At 43.6% G+C, this 17595-nt stretch overlaps 1 protein-coding gene across 1 annotated transcript; it reads left to right on the plus strand.

Moving 5' to 3' along the window:
- Positions 1-6634: 6634 nt before the first annotated feature.
- LOC149218112 (uncharacterized) lies at positions 6635-7099 on the plus strand. The gene has a single exon (XM_089386483.1). It carries the CDS (start codon positions 6635-6637, stop codon positions 7097-7099), a length of 465 nt encoding a protein of 154 aa, XP_089242609.1.
- Positions 7100-17595: the final 10496 nt, after the last annotated feature.

Raw genomic sequence — 17595 nt, forward strand, 5'->3', positions numbered from 1 at the left:
GCTTCAGTGTTTTTCATGCACAAAGGCAGTGTGTCGATCATAGCTTGATGCATTTCCTTCACAGGTTTTTCACTCGAACTTGGTCTAGCCACACATTGAGCCGCTTCCCCAAGCAAAATTGCGCATTTCTGGAGGGAAACCAACCTTCCCTCCAAAAATTTCCCAATTCTATCTGGCAACCTACTGAGCTCTAGAATTGCACAATTCTGCTAGCCAACACTCCCAGCAGGAATTGCGCAAATTTCCCCAGTAGGGCTGCTCAACCCATAATTTGCGTAAATTTGGGTAGCAATCAGTTCTCTACCCAGAAATTGCACAAACCTCCTGGGTAGTCAGCCTAGCTCCTAGCTAGAAATCTACATTTTTCTCAATCAGTTGAGTAGCTACATGCATGAGTAGTCTAGTTGACCAGTTCTACCCGGGACCAAGGAAACTTGACTTGCATACATGCATGACTTTCTCTTCCTAGAATAGCAAAAGGAAACATGCAAAAGGCATCCCATGATTTAGGGACCTATTTTTAGTAGCCGGGGGTTACGTGCAAAGTTGTTTTAGAAACTTCCCTCCAAGTGTCGCTTTTTCCTAGATTTGTGGTATGTGCGTCATGAGCCCAAACATATTCATTTGACACATCATAGCTCATTCTTTCATATCGATATTTGATATCTCACATCCCACAACACATCTAGGACTCTTTGACACATCTGGCTCATCTATTCACGGGTAAGTGGCCTGAACTTGTCTTTTTCAGCATTTCTGTCGCCTTTTGTGTATTTGCTTGTGTGAGTGTTGTTTGCTTGATTTATTTGAACACTTGTTGTCGTTTACATGTATACTAGCTTGTCCTAGCTCTGTTTCAATTTTCGTTGCTATCTCACTATTGTCGCATGCATGAAACTGTTTTGCATGAACGTTCGCCGAACTAGCGAACCATTTCACCCACATGCATTTTGACCTATTTGATGAATCTTCCATTCATGTTTTGCATGCACTGTCAATCACTTATGCTTTCACTCAGTGTTTCCATGCATTCATTGTCTTATTTTCTTTCAGTTTCTCGTCGACGAGTCGGGCCAACCTTGGCCCGAACTCTGCCTTCACTAAGACTGCATTACACAATCTGGGGAAGGAAGGCTCCACCTTCCTCTCCAGAAATGTACATTTCTACCCAGCACTACCATATAGGACTATTTTGCACATTTCTAAGGGGCAGTGACTGCTAGCCCAGAAAATTGCGCAATGCAGCGCCTGAGCCTACAGTCACTCCCAGCTGGAATTGCACATTGCACAATCCCAGCAGCTAGTAGCAAGTCTGGATTGTGCATTGTGCAGATTGAGTAGCCAATCCTACCTCCTAGATAGCCTAGACTACCTTTTGCACAGTTCTAGTAGCCAGTCACCCAGCCTCCCAAAAGAAATTGCGCAATATTGCCCATCAGTTTCCCAGGTATGTGATGTGTCATTCCTCAAAGTTGCTTTGTTTTCACTGACAGGTTTATTTCCATGCATGTTGCTTGTCTCCAGATATTTCAGGTGTTCATCTGTCTCAATGACTTCCAAGAGAACAGGATCTCAAGACATTGATGTGAATGCAACTAGAGCAGCAGTTGAGAAAGTGTCCTCTAGCCTGCTGATCTACGAAGATACAAAGTTGTATCTAGACAAGGACATCAAACTGAAGTGGTAAGAGGTCAATGAAACATTTGCAGGCACTTTTGGGGAACACCTCGAAGATCGTGAAGTGTACATGAACATTCACAAGTATGACTCGTACGGGGTTGCATGCAGATATCTCGTGTTCCCATGCATGGACATGATACACTGTATCATCTCTCACACTGATCCCAAGATGATGACCTTGAGCAATTTCAGTGGGACGAAGATTGCAACCTTCTGGTAACGGTATTATGATGAGATGTATCATATGTTGGAGCCCATGACTATCATGGATACTCCTTTCAGCTTACCCAACAGTAGTGCTAACTCCAGAGACATTCTGAAGAATTGGGTAAAGGAGCCATCTCGATTCAGTTTGACACCCAACCAGATCTAAAAGACAAAGATGTTGACGAAGGCATACCAATACTTGATCATATTTTCTTGTCAATTGTATGGCCAAGCAAGCACGGAAACCTTCCCACAGAGTTGGGTAGTTGCACTGGACCAATTAGCTAGAGAAGGAAAACCATGTAACTAGTCTGGCCTATTGGCTCATCAGCTAAAGGATCAAGTAACAAAGGCTCGACAATCACTCGGAGATATGCATGCAGAGATTTACATGTCCGCCTACATCCTAGATGCAGTCTGTGCCTGACAGGAGTTCCCGGGCTTGGAGTGTGCATGGTCATCGATAGAGACTACTGTGAACACATATTTCAAGTTTTTGTCTGAATGCAGCTTCAAAGGAGTAATCACACGACTATTCAATCATTTTGTGACCCCTGTGAACAAGATGATATTCGAACAGGATCCACCCAACATATCATAGGAAGCAATGGAGGCATTGATAGGCATTGCATATTGGTATGCCTCACCGTCCAGCACTTTCATCTGAATGTTCAGTGCGGAGAAGCCTTCGTATGTTCTGCCAAAGTTTTCCTTGGACATACTTGTCATGTAGGAAGTAGCATATCACATCTCGATAGAATTGATAGTTAGACTACATCGGAAGAGGAAGGCACCTTGGCCCACTCTTCCATTGCGGATTGGGTTACGTTAGATTCGGAGTATCAAGCAAGCAGATGTTGAGGCAGAACTGATGAAGAAGTACCCATTCGACCTCCGAACCTACAATCCGTATGACCCACATTGCATTGTGAAAGATCATTGCACGAGAGTTTAGTTCAACTGGATCCACAAGGCATTTCATTGGGCCGAGGAGGACCCATGGAGATATTTCTACAGTTTCTACAGACTCAATGAACCGGTCGGCTTCACTCTGAAGTGGTTAACGAAGCAGCATGAAGCAACATCACGGAGAGCACTAGTAGCAACAGTAGCAGCAGTGGCAGCAAAGTGAAGCATACCAGTGCATGACAAAGGGAAGAGGAAGATTGTCGATCGCATGGAGGAGGAGCAAAGTTGCAAGTTTTGAGCAGATCCACTTGTAGAGAAAGAAGCTATGGCTATAGAGGCAAAGAGGTAGCAACGCGACAAGTGAATCACACGAAGGTAGAAGGATAAGAAGAGAATGGAAGAAGCAAAGAAGGACTTGCATGAGTTGAGGGAGCAACTCTGAAAGGAACAAGAGTTGCACAAACAAGAGAGGGAAGCGCAACAACAATAGACACAGCAGGAGGCGCAATATGTGCAAATAGATGAAGCAGCACCAGTACAAGTATTTCATTCACCTTAACATATGGCATCAGGAAAACAGGGTGAAACATTGTATGGGCAAGACTTCGCTCATGAGATAGAACAAGCACATCAACAGCTGAATGCAGACATGGAGCAGCAAGAGTTAGAATAGGACACCGACCTCATGCCTCACCACAAAGAGGTCGACTCACCCGCTTCAATGCATCCAGATAATGAGAAAGTCTCGGATGACCAAGGAGGCACTGAGACCCTTGGTGATTAGCCGGAAGAAAATATGTACAACATCTCGTTTGACGAATCCCAACATAGAGTTGTGCAAACTCGTAGAGTGTCAACTCTGGAGGATCAAACATCTCCTGCGCAAGATGAAGAACGCGTGATCGTTACTAATGTGCGCAAACATCCAGCTGCCTTGGCCAATGAAACCAAAGTGTATGTCGAAGCCACTAGCTCAAGTGTTCACTTCCTAATAGCTGAGAATGAGCGAATGGCAAAGGAACTACAAATGGCCAAGCAAGGAGGAGACTTGGTGACAATGTCCACCTAAGCTTTACTGAAGAAGGCAATACTAGGTGAAGTATTGTCCCTTGACATATTTATGCGAGCACTATACTCCAAGTTTGGTATCATACATAAGGAAGTCATCCATCTCAACAGATGGCAGCAAGGATGTGCTAGAAGAGCATGCATTTTGACGAACGTGCATGCTGCTGTTGATGACATGCAAACATGGATGATGAAGTATAAGGGAGCCCCACTTCACTTTCCTAAGATGATGAGGGTCAATGCAGTCAAGCTAAAGGCACGTATCCAGAGTCAGATCTGGAATTATGAAGAGCTCCCACAGTTCATCACTAGCATACAGGCCTCCCATGCATGAGTATTCAAGAGTATGGATGTTGTGGTGTGCACGCATGCGATCCCATCAATTGGGACTCTCACCCAGGCGAAGACAAAGAAGCAGGTCTGACTAGAGCTTGACTCATACTTCAACGAGTTGATGTGCATCACCCCCAGCCCAAACTTGCCTATAAGTGTAGACATCATGCACAAGTATGTTGCTGGTCCGACCACATTGAAGACACTGATGCGCATGCTTTCAGACGAGTTGGATAGATGAGCCCGAGTAGTGTACTCGTATGCTATGGAGGAAAAGGTCAGGTTTCATACGAATGTCAACACAAAACACATGGACACTGTCAGGGAATACAGAGCTTGGCATCAATATGTAACTGTTGATCAACATGAGGATGTTGAGCAGTTGGACTTCTATACTTCTCTAAGTCAGAGTGTTGTCTAGTTTGGCTTGCTCAAGCCATTGTGTTCACATGGGTACATGTGCATTGTAATGTTGATTCATGTCAAGTTTAAGTCAAGTGTCGTTAGTCGATGTAACAGTCATAGAGTAGGTGAAGAGTCATGAGTGTAGTTGAACACTCACAAAGGGGAATGTCAAGGGCCACCCCACCCTTTGTTATAAATAGTCTCTCACAACTGATTGAATAGGCTTTTGGTCAACCAAGCTTCTGATAAGACTATCTTGGAAAGAGCTTGGACAGTATTGTAACATGCCTTGGCTTCTCCACTGCACGGAGCTAGTTCATCTCTTTGGAGGATAAGTGATGCAGGAGGATCCGAGCCAGAGGATGATGAGCTGTCAAATAGCACGTTGATGGCGCTAAGACACCTTAAGCTGGCAGATCAGTGCAAAGATGGAAGGAAACGTTGATTTTTCCCTAATTTGGGGAAGTTTGAGTGTGCTTCGGTAATTTGGCCATAACTTTGGCTACAAGTATCGGAATCACGCATATGACCCCAATCCAGAAAGCTCTTTTCGTCGCACACATCGTGGCCACCTAGCTACGCTCAGTGAGTGTCGTTTTCGACCTCAAATTTTGCCGCTTTCATTTCTGAATCCTTAATTTTAGTTTTCCTTTTCCTTTTATGGTAATTTTTCGTTTATCGTATAGGAAGTGATTTTGACCCGATTTGGGCTAGATTTTTGGCAGACTATTTCTTTTTGCGTGTATTTAATTTTTGGTGTGATTATTGGGATTTTTCCAATTATGGTAAAATTCCCTTTTGGACGAATTTTAGCTATATAGCCCAGCTTGTGGGCTAGGGTTTGGACAATGCGGGGATAATTGATAATTCTCATTGATATCAGAGACGTTTTCTCTGTATTTTGGTCATTCTCTTGTTTCTTTCCTATAAATTGTTGGTAGAAACTAGCCTGCAGAATAATCTCTATTCTGTACGACGTCAGTTTGTATCAGAGCTTCAGCATCTTCCTGGGGTGCGAGTTCATCAGTTTCAATGGCTGGTGGTCATGGTCGCGGTCGTCGTGGGCAGGTTTTGAATGAGGAAGTCTCGCACTATGATCGTAGCATTCAGGATGTGATGATTGAGGATTTGCAGAGACAAGTTGTAGAGTTAACCCAACGTCTAGCGGCGCAGGAATTCGCTAATCGTGAGATGAAGGATCACGATTCCGATTCTGACTCCAGTTTCGTGAACCCGTATCATAATCATGCCCTATTCTAGGAGCATCGTGGTTGGGAGAATTGTCATGGAGACCTCGGTTTCAGAGTGAATATGCCTGAGTTTTCTGGTACGTTACAGGCTGATGGATTTATTGATTGGTTGAATGAGGTTGAACGTATTTTTTATTATAAAGAAGTCCCAAATCGTGTAAAAGTGAAACTGGTCACCATCAAACTCAAAGGAAGAGCATTTGCATGGTGGGAGCAGTTGAGACGTTCACGGGAAAGGCAGAGCATCTACGTGGTGGGAGAAGTTGAGACATTCACGGGAAACGCAGGGCAAGGCCAAGATTACTGATTGGGAGAAGATGAAGAAGAAGCTGAAGGGTCACTTCCTTCCTCTCGGCTACATCCAATCCTTATTCCAACGACTTCATTCGTTGAGGCAGGGCCCGAGATCATTTGATTATTACACTGAGGAGTTCTATCAATTGATAGCTCAGAATGATTTATCTGAGACGGAAGAGTAGATGGTGGCATGGTATTTGGGGGGTTTACATCAGCCCCTGCAGGATGCCATCAGCCTTCACTCACTGTGGACCATTTCTGAAGCGTATCAACATGCACTTGCTATGGAGAAACAACAAAATAGGAGGCTAGTGATTAGAAGAGAAGTGAGACCGCAGGGTAATTCTAACCCTAGTATTAAATGTTTTAGATGTGGTGAATAGGGACATATAGCGACTAATTGCAGGAAGCCTGCCAGTCAGAAGGGTAAAAATCTCCTGATTGGGGATGGCATGGTAGATTAAACTAAGGAGATTGGAGAGCCTATGTTTGATGATGATGATGACGAGGGTTATGTACTGTATGGAGATGGACATGAGACTCTAGTCATTCGTAAGAGTCTACTGACTCCCAAGGATGATTCAGGGGACGATTGGTTGAGGACCAATATTTTTCACACAACCTGCACAGTTGCAGATAAAGTCTGCAAGATGATCATTAACAGTGGCAGTTGTGAGAACGTGGTGTCTGAAGAGGCTGTCCAAAAACTGCAGTTGAAGACAGATCGCCATCCCAAGTTGTACAAGTTGTCATGGCTAAATAAGGGCAGTGAGGTAAAAGTAGATAGGCGATGCTTAGTGTCTTTTTCGGTCAGTAGAAAATATTTTGATAATGCTTGGTGCGATGTAGTGTCTATGGATGCTTGTCATATATTGTTAGGCAGGCCTTGGCAGTATGATCGTAATGTTGTGCATGATGGACGGAAGAATACTTATTCCCTTAGCATCTAAGGGAAGAAGATAGTGTTGGCACCTCGACGGGAAGGAACCAATCCTACCCCGGTGGCCAATAATAATAACATGTTTTCTATGTCTAGGTTCTTAGTTGAGATGGAGCGTGGAGATGTGGTCTATGCATTGCTGCCTTGTGGGAATAGTGCAATGGACGTGACTACAGATTTACTGGCAGAGGTGCAGCAGCTGCTAGTAGAGTTTTCTAACCTAATGCCAAAGGATCTCCCTCCTGGGTTACCACCTATGAGAAATATTCAGCATCAGATAGACCTTATCCCAGGGTTGAGTCTGTCTAATTGATCGGCATACTGCCTCAGTCCTAAGGAATCTGAAGAGTTGCAGTGATAGGTGGAAGAGTTGTTGGATAGGGGCTACATCTGTGGGACTATGAGCCCATGTGCAGTTCTTGCCTTGTTAGTGCCAAAGAAGAATGGCTTCTGGAGTATGTGTGTAGACAGCAGAGCCATCAACAAGATTATAGTAAAGTATAGGTTTCCAATTCCCCACCTGGATGATATGTTAGACCAGCTATTTGGTTCCAAGGTCTTCTCAAAAATTGACCTTAAGAGCGGATACCACCAAATCAGAATCAGGCCTGGAGATGACTGGAAGACAGCGTTCAAGTCGCAGCATGGGTTGTACGAGTGGATGGTCATGCCTTTTGGACTGTCCAATGCACCCAGTACTTTTATGAGGTTTATGCATCAGGTTCTATAGCCTTTCATGGGGAAATTCGTGGTTGTCTACTTCGACGACATCCTCATTTACAGCCAGACATGGGCGTCACACTTTGACCACCTCTGTGCAGTTTTTGATATGCTGAGGACAGAGCGCCTATTTGTCAATCAGAAGAAGTGTTCCTTCTTCACTACTTCTGTCACTTTCCTTGGTTTTGTGGTGTCTACTGATGGTGTTCAAGCAGATCAGTCGAAGATAGATGCGGTCTTGGAATGGCCCAAGCCAAAGACCTTACATGATGTCAGAAGTTTCCATGGATTAGCATCCTTCTACCACAGGTTCATCAGAAATTTCAGCACTCTGATTGCTCCTATCCCAGAGTGCCTCAAGGGTCGTGATTTCCAGTGGTCTGAGGAGGAAGATGCCAGTTTTCAACTGGTCAAGCAGAAGATGACAGAGGCACTAGTTTTGGCGCTTCCAAATTTTGAGAAGGTGTTTGAGGTAAATTGTGATGCATCTGGAATTGGTATTGGTAGTGTTCTGAGTCAGGAAGGGCATCCCATAGCTTTTTTCAGTGAAAATTTATCTGGATCAAAAAAGAATTACTCCACCTATGATATGGAGTTCTATGCCATAGTTTAGTCCTTGAAGCATTGGCATCACTATCTAGTATAGAGGGAGTTCATTCTTATCATAGATCATGAGGCCCTGAAGTACATCAATGGCCAACACAAGCTGAGTAGGCGAGATGCCAAGTGGGTGGTGTACTTATAGGAGTTCACATTTACACTGAGACACCAAGCCGGGAGCCTGAACCGAGTCACAGATGCCCTGAGCCGTCGCACGTTACTCCTCACCACCATGAGCACCAGAGTTGCAGGGTTTGAGACATTCACTGATATGTATGCAGCAGATCCTTCCTTCAGGAGGATATTTCAGGAGGTAACAGATGGTAAATGACATGATTTTGTTGTGCATAATGGTTATCTATTTCGAGGATTACAGTTGTGCATTCCAGATTGCTCACTCAGGCAGCAGATTATCAGAGAACTTCATAGCGAGGGTCACTTTGGGCGAGATAAGACTTTGGCCTTGATATCTTTTGATTATTATTGGCCCAAGTTGACCAGTGATGTGGCCCATTATGTGGAGGGTTGTTATGTGTTTAGTGGTCCAAGGGAGTTCTCACTAATGCGGGCCTGTACACTCCGTTACTTGTTCCTAAAGGCCCTTGGTTTGATGCCAGTATGGACTTTGTGTTGGGTTTTCTCCATACACAACAGGCCTCAGATTCCATTTTGGTTGTGGTTGATAGGTTTTCCAAGATGGCCCATTTTGTAGCTTGCAGGAAGACAATGGATGCTGCCCGGATCACCCATATTTACTTCAGGGAAATTGTGCAATTACATGGTGTTCCTCGATCAGTCACTTCAAATCGTGACACCAAGTTTATTAGTCATTTCTGGAGGAGTTTATGGGAGAAGCTGGGGACACAGTTGAATTTCAACAGTGCCTACCACCCCCAGACGGATGGTCAAACCGAGGTGGTGAACCGGAGTTTGGGCAACCTTTTGAGGTGTTTGGCAGGAACTAAGCCCAAGTAGTGGGATTTGGCATTACCTTAGGCAGAGTTCGCATATAACCAGTCGAAGAATAGAACCATAGGAGTGAGCCCATTTGAGATTGTTTATGGTCAGAATCCATCTCGGGTGCTAGAATTAGCTCCTATTCCACAAGTAGGTCGTCTGAACCCTAAGGCAGATGAGATGGCTGAACATCTTAGGAGCATACATGAGCAAGTGAAACTAGCCATTCACGAGAGCAATTCCATGTACAAGGCTTGAGCAGACAGTCATCATCGTCTGGTACTTTTTGATGTTGGTGATTTTGTTTGGGCAGTATTAACTCGTGATCACTTTCCTGTTAGGGAGTATAATAAGCTTAAGGAGCGGAAGATTGGATCCTGTGAGATACTGCAGAAGATCGATGATAATGCCTACAGGTTACGCCTCCCTAGTCATTTGAGGACTTCTAATGTATTTAATTTGAAGCACCTGAGTCCTTGTTTTGGGGATCACGATGACACTACTGTGAACTCAAGGACGAGTTCTTTCCAACTCGGGGCGACTGATGTAGGAGGATCCAAGCCAGAGGATTATGAGCTGTCAAATAGCACGTTAATGGTGCTGAGACACCTTGAGTTGGAAGATCAGCGCAAATATGGAAGGAAACGTTGATTTCTACCTAATTTGGGGAAGTTTGAGTGTGCTTCGATATTATGGCCATAACTTTGTCTACAAGTATCGTATCGCGCATATGAACCCAATCCGGAAAGCTCTTTTCAGTGCGCACGTCGTGGCCAACCAACTACGCTTGGTGAGCATCGTTTTCAACCTCAAATTCTGCCGCTTTCCTTTCCAAATCCTTCATTTTAGTTTTTCTTTTCCTTTTATGGTAATTTTTTGTTTATCGTTTAGGAAGTGATTTTGACCCGATTTGGGCCAGATTTTTGGCAGACTATTTCTTTTGGCGTGTATTTAATTTTTGGCATGATTATTGGGATTTTGCCAATTTTGGTAAAATTCCCTATTGCACGAATTTTAGCTATATAGCCCGACTTGTGGGCTAGGGATTGGACAATGGAGGGATAATTGATAATTCTCATTGATATCAGAGACGTTTTCTCTGTATTTTGGGTGTTCTCTTGTTTCTTTCCTGTAAATTGTTGGTAGAAACTAGCCTGCAAAATAATATCTATTCTGTCCGGCGTCAATAAGGTGGATGTGGTTGTAATGTTCCACTGTTGGGGCTAGAAGGCTTACATGGATGTATTGTATGATTGGAACTTACACTTCTTTATATAATATGAGCCAACATGTTTTCATATATATGTTGTTATTGTAGTTGGATTGTTCTAGTTGCTATAGCAATGTATGTTGTTTAAATTATGTAGTTGTGTATGAAAATTTTTGTATGCAATTATATGAATCTTGTTGTAGGTGTTCTATTGGTTTAACCATCTCTTTGGATTATCGGACTGACCTACATTCTAGCTTGTGATGCATCTTCACTCATGTGTTCCCTTCCCAGCTAAGTACGATTACAGGTTTCCAAGGGGCACACTCATCTCAACCCACTATGTTAGAAACCTCTCATACACCTTCCTTGACTCACTACAGCAGTCACACCCTTGCTACTAATAGAGTTATGTTACTTCCCTATGTACGACCTCGCGGTTAAGGCATTGCTTTACGACCCATTGCTGGGACTCCTACACCAAACGATTTGAGGTCTAATTGGGACTTATTACTGGGGAGATCCCCTTGACATGTTGGTGGGTCCAGCACCGTCAACATTTCTAGCACTAGAAGGAGGGCTAGATGATAAGATACATCCTCTCATCCTGTTTTGAACCTTTGCATACCTTTCATGGATTCTTGCACTCTTCTCCATTTACGATGTTTTTCGAATCGTGAAGATGTCTCCATCATAGGGGGAGTTTTTCGATCTATTTTCCACTTACACGTATGATGGTGAAGGCGAAGTGGCATGGGCTAAGTACATACATGACTTTCTTTCCATGCTTCATGAGGAATATGGGTGTTCTAATGAAGAGGCCAGCTTGTTGCTTGCAGACACACTTCGCGAATCTCCACGTCGTATGCTACTCAGCCTACCAGTTGATAGCATGCACTCACTTGAGCACTTTTGTGATCTCATTGAAGATACTTTCTATAATTTTGATCCAAACTATCTTGACCAAAAATTGTTATAGCAACGGAAGACTCCGCATGAATCGGTTATTGATTTTTGGCAGCACTTCTGTGACTTGCAGTTTCAAGCTCCGAGGAACCAATTGAAATTTGCCTATCTTTGGGACCGGTTTGAGTATTGCTTTAATAAATCTTCTTGCCCCAAGAAGATGCTTGAGATCAAGCCTCACTCAACATTCTTCATTGATGACGCTGCGCAATCCCATGTGGATGCGGGCACTATCTTGACTGGTTGTCTACCTTCCTCTCATTCAACAGCTCCACCACTACCGAGTGATGTTGAGGATCATGCTCACACACATATTCATCTTTCACATCCTCCCAACATCACTTCACTCAATTTTCAGGCAGATTTGGTTGTGATTTCTTCAAGTTCTCATATGCATTCTGTTCTACGACCTCCATCTTCGCACTCCAGTGTTCCTTCAGATAATGTTGTCTTGTGTTCGTCCATTCCAGACTCTTCACTTGTTTTGAACAAGGAACAACCCATTGGTGGAGTTGGTGTTGCACAACCAACATTCGCTATCATTCATGAAGAATATGAGTGGGAGCTTGAACATCAACACTCGGCGAAAGATGACTCCCTTCCATCGAAGCCCCCTCTATTCTTTCCTGATCTCTTTGGTGAACCTGCCATCCATGATTTTGCATGTGTGTCTTCATCCATGGATGCACCCATTGTTGATCACTTGCAAGACTCACCAAATGTTGGTCCATCATTCGACAACGAAGAGGATAAGTTATTCATTGAAAATCCACTTGATCTTTCATCTTTCTTTTCTGGAAACATAGAGGATGACTTTGTTCGCTTTTCATCTACCCCTCTGATTGATTCATCTGATCATGAAGATGCTGATGAAATCATTGATTTTTCTGATCGTGGCAGTCGTGATCCATTTACTTCCATTTTTTATCACAATCATGAGTCTATCACAGTTGATCTTTCGAAGCCACCGGTTTATGATGATCTATCTGATGATGAAGTTGAAACACCCAACACTGTCGAGGCACTTCAGCCCAAGCTAATGGTTATGGCAGGCCCTCGCTCTCTAAGGGTTAGTCTGACTTTTGATCATGAAACTATTCAATCACCCAAGGCTCCTCATCACTAATATGTATGCATTGAAGATCCATCTCACACACAGATCACACTTCCTCCACTCGAACTACGCGATCCCATCACTTATGCATTGGAGGAATCTTACATTGCAAGCACACGTGTATGATGCAAGTTATCTTTGTTTCTTTCATTTTCTTGCATGTCTCAATCAAGAGTGTGCTCGTGCTTCAAAGTTGCACGCAGTGTCACACAACACCATGATAAGTCCACAGACTGCTCGCCATGCACTTGCACTCACTTATGTCCTGTCGGCACTGTCAAACACTAGGTTTCTCACAGAACAAGACTTCACCAACACGGGTCAACCAATGCGCCGGTGGCTGCATTACAAATATCACTTCACGTGATCAGGCCCATGCACCGTTAGTGTAGGAGTAGGAGTAGTGTTTGCTTTTAGTCAGTTTTCTTGCATGCTTGTTTGCTTATTCACTTTGTTTGCTTGTTTGTCTGCATGCTGGTTTTCTTACTTGCTTTGCCTTCACTTTTGCTTCTACTTTTGCTTTGGTTTGTGGTTTGTTAGTTCACTTGTTTCGTATAGTTTGTTTGTTTCGTTCGTAGGTTAGTTTTGCATGAAACCATGTATGACTCTTGAAACAAGCTGGGTGAAGTACAAGAGGGCTTGTACAACTATCGCTACTTGGTTATCTATCATCTTACCTCTGTATGAAGATCTTGTTACTTTTAGTACATGATACATTGAAGGAAAATATGTATTATTCAAAGTGAACCTTGTTGAAAACACAACGCTTGCATGCTAATTAGTGTCACCTTCTCTAGTTGGTTGTTTTTGGGTTAACCCTTGTTAGCTTAGGCAAGTAGAGTAAGGTGAGGGGGGAAACCTTAAGAGGCACGCCAGAGATACAATAAACTACTTCTCTGCTGGAACAACCTATTCTACTCTCAAGAAGTCGGGATCGCTCTTCCACCTCTGAAATGAACAAGTGCTATGCACAGTGAAAGATGAAAAAATGAAAAGTCAAAATATTCAAAATGAAAAATGAATAAGGCGAAAGAAGAGAAAGAATTCCTGCACAAGTAGGTGATGCAAGTAACTCCAGCGGGGTACTGACCAGGCTTGCTAGCAGCAGAGCCATGCTCGTGTTCCTATGTGACCACCAGGGTATTGTCCAGGCATGCTGGCAGCAAAGCAACACCAGAGATGAAACTAAGACTTTAACGACTATACTGCTTATGCACCAATATACCCCTCAACCCCAATCGAAACAACTATGTTGCCTTGGCTTGGAATGTGTGTCAATCGACTAAGAGCTTGGTAGATGCTACATCTTACAATCAAGCTAGTGTGAAACCAAGGTGAGTTGAGAATTGAACAATACTTCCGGAGGTGTTAGAATTTTTTTTCACGAACAAGGTCCATTCAAAGAGCTGGAGTTCTACCAGTGTGTCGCCAAGTGTTGTAGCGGCTACAACCACCCTCCAAAATTTTGTCTTAGCCCGTTTTGGAGCCTCCCTACCAACCTTTCACAACACCTTGTCTTGCTTCGTCAAGTACACAAGCTTCAGTGTTTTTCATGCACAAAGGTACCCTGTCGATCATAGCTTGATGCATTTCCCTCACAGGTTGTTAACTCAAACTTGGTCCAGCTACAGGATGAGTAGCTTCCCAAAGAAAATTATGCATTTCTGGAGGGCAACCAGCCTTCCCTCCAGAAATTGTGCAATTGTGTCTGGCAGCCTGCTGGGCTCTAGAATTGCAAAATTCTACCAACCAACACTCCCAGTAAGAATTGTGCAAATTTCCCCAGCAGGGCTGCTCAACCCAGAATTTGTACAAATCTGGGTAGCATTCAGCTACTCTGCCAAGAAATTGTGCAAACCTCCTTGGCAGTTGGCCCAACTCCCAGCCAGAAATGCACATTTTTCTCAAGCAGTTGAGCAGCTACATGCATGAGCAGTCTAGTTGACCAGTTCCACCCGGGACAAAGGAAAATTGACTTGCATGCATGCATGACTTTCTCTTCCTGGAATAGAAAAGGGCAACATGCAAAAGGCATCACATGATTTAGGGAGCTATTTTTAGCAGTCAAGGATTACATGCAAAGTTGTTTTAGAAACTTCCCTCCAAGTGTTTCTTTTTCCCAAATTTGTGGCATGTGCGTCATGAACCCAAAATTATTCACTCAACACATCAGAGCTCATTCTTTCACATCAATCTTGGAGCTTTGACATTCCACAGCACATCAAGGACTCTTCGACACATACAACTCAGCTATTCACAGGTAAGTGGTCTCAACTTGTCTTTTTCAACATTTCTGTCACTTTTTGTGTATTCGCTTGTGTGAGTGTTTTTTGCCTGATTTCTTTGAACGCTTGTTGTCGTTTACATGTATACTAGCTTGTCCTAGGTCTGTTTCAGTTTTCGTTGTTGTCTCAATGTTGCCGCATGCATGAAACTATTTTGCACGAACGTTTGTTGAACCGGCGAACCGCTTCACCCACATGCATGTTGATCTATTTGGTAAATATTTCATTCATGTTTTGAATGCATTGTCAATCACTTATGCTTTCACTCAGTGTCTTCATGCATCCACTGTCTTATTTGCTTTTAGTTGCCCGTCGGTGAGTCGGGCCAACCTTGGCCCAAACTCTACCTTCACTGAGACTGCATTACGCAATCTGGGGAAGGAAGGCTCTGCCTTCCCCTCCATAAATGTGCATTTCTACCCATCACTGCCATCCAGGATTGTTTTTCTTATTTATGAGGGGCAGTGACTGTTGGCCCAAAAAAATTGCGGAATGCAGTCCTTGAGCCTGCAGTTACTCCCAAATGGAATTGTGCAATCCTAGCAGCTAGCGGCCAGTCTAGATTGCACATTGTACAGATCCGAAAGCTAGTCCTACCGCCCAGATAGCCCAAACTTCCTTTGGTGCAGTTCTGGTAGCTAGTCACCCAACCTCCAAGAAGAAAATGCACAATCTTTCCCATCAATTTCCCAGGTATGTGTTGTGTCATTTGCCAAAGTTGCTTTGTTTTCACTGACAGGTTCCTTGCCATGAATGTTGCTTGTCTCCAGATATTTCAGGTGTTCATTTGTCTGAATGGCTTCCAAGAGAACAGGATCTCAGGACACTGATGGGAATGCAGCTGGAGTAGCAGTTGAGCAAGTGTCCTCTAGTCTATCGATCTATGAAGATACAAAGTTGTATCTAGACAAGGACATCAAACTGAAGTAGCAAGAGGTCAATGAAACATTTGCAGGCACTTTTGGGGAACACCTCGAAGACTGTCAGGTGTATGTGAACATTCACAAGTCTATCTTCTACCGAAATGCATGTAGATATCTCGTGTTCCTATGCGTGGACATGATACACTGGATCATCTCTCACACTCATCCCGAGACGATGACCTTGAGCAGGGTCCGTGGGATGAAGCTTGCGACCTTTTGGGAATGGGATTATGATGAGATGTATCAAATGTCAGAGCCCATGACTATCATGGAGACTCCTTTTACCTTACCCAACATTAGTGCTAACTCTAGAGACATTCTGAAGAATTGGGTAAAGGAGCCATCTCGATTCAAGTTTACACCCAACCAGAACTACAAGACAAAGATGTTGAGGAAGGCATACCAATACTTGATCATATTTTCTTGTCAACTGTATGGCCAAGCAAGCACGGAAACCTTCCCACACTGTACCAATTGGCAAGAGAAGGAAAAACATGTAACTGGTCTGACATACTGGCTCATCAGCTGAAGGAGCAAGTAACGAAGGCTCAATAGTCATTGGGAGGTATGCATACAGAGATTTAAATGTCCGCCTACATCCTAGATGCAGTCTATGTTCGATAGGAGTTCCTAGGCTTGGAGTGGGCATGGAGTGGGCATGGTCACTAATAGAGACTGCTGTGAACACATATTTCAAGTTTCTTTCCGAATGTAGCTTCAAAGGAGTAATCACACGGTTGTCCGATCATTTTGTCACCCCTGTGTACAAGATGATATTCGAACAAGATCCACTCTGCATATCAAAGGAAGCAATGGAGGCATTGATAGGCATTGCAGATTGGTATGCTCATCGTCCAACACTTTCATCTAAATGTTCATTACGGAGAAGCCTCCACATGTTCTGCCAATGTTTTCCTTAGACGTGCCTGTCATGCTAGAAGTAGCATATCACATGTCGGCAGGATTGACAACTATAATTCATCGGAAGAAGAAGGCACCTTGGCCCACTCTTCCATTGCGGATTGGGTTATATGAGATTTGGAGTATCAAGCAAGTGGATGTTGAAGCAGAACTGATGAAGAAGTACCCATTTGACCTCCGAAGCTACAATCTGTATGACCCACATTGCATTATGAAATATCACTACATGAGAGTTCAGTTCAACTGGATCCACAAGGCATTTCATTGGGCTGAGGAGAACCCATGGAGATATTTATACAGTTTCTCCAGAACCAATGAACCAGTTGGCTTCCCTATGGACTAGTTAGTGAAGTAGCGTGAAGAAACATCACAGAGAGCACAAGCAGTAGCAACAGTGGAAGCAAAGCCAAGCATATCAGTACACGACAAAGGGAAGAGGAAGATTGTCGATCGCATGGAGGAGGAGAAAAGATGCAAGTTTTGAGAATATCCACAAGTAGAGAAAGCAGCTATGGCTATAGAGGCAAAGAGGCAGCAGTGTGACAAGTGAATCATGTGAAGGCAGAAGTATAAGAAGAGAATTGAAGAAGTAGAGAAGGAGTTGCATGAGTTGAGGGAGCAACTCCGAAAGGAACAAGAGCTGTAAACAGGAGAGGGAAGCGCAGCAGCAGCAAATACAGCAAGGGGTGCAACATGTGAAAACAGACAAAGTAGTGCCCACACAAGTAGTTGATTTATCTGAAAAACTGGCATCAGGTGAACAGGGTGAAACATCACTGGGGTAATACTTTGCTCGTGAGATAGAAAAAG

This window comes from Pinus tabuliformis, chromosome Q (genome assembly GCF_031772625.1).
Source record: "Pinus tabuliformis cultivar Carrire ecotype Pingquan chromosome Q, CPIR1, whole genome shotgun sequence".
In the NCBI taxonomy this organism is placed as follows: domain Eukaryota; kingdom Viridiplantae; phylum Streptophyta; class Pinopsida; order Pinales; family Pinaceae; genus Pinus; species Pinus tabuliformis.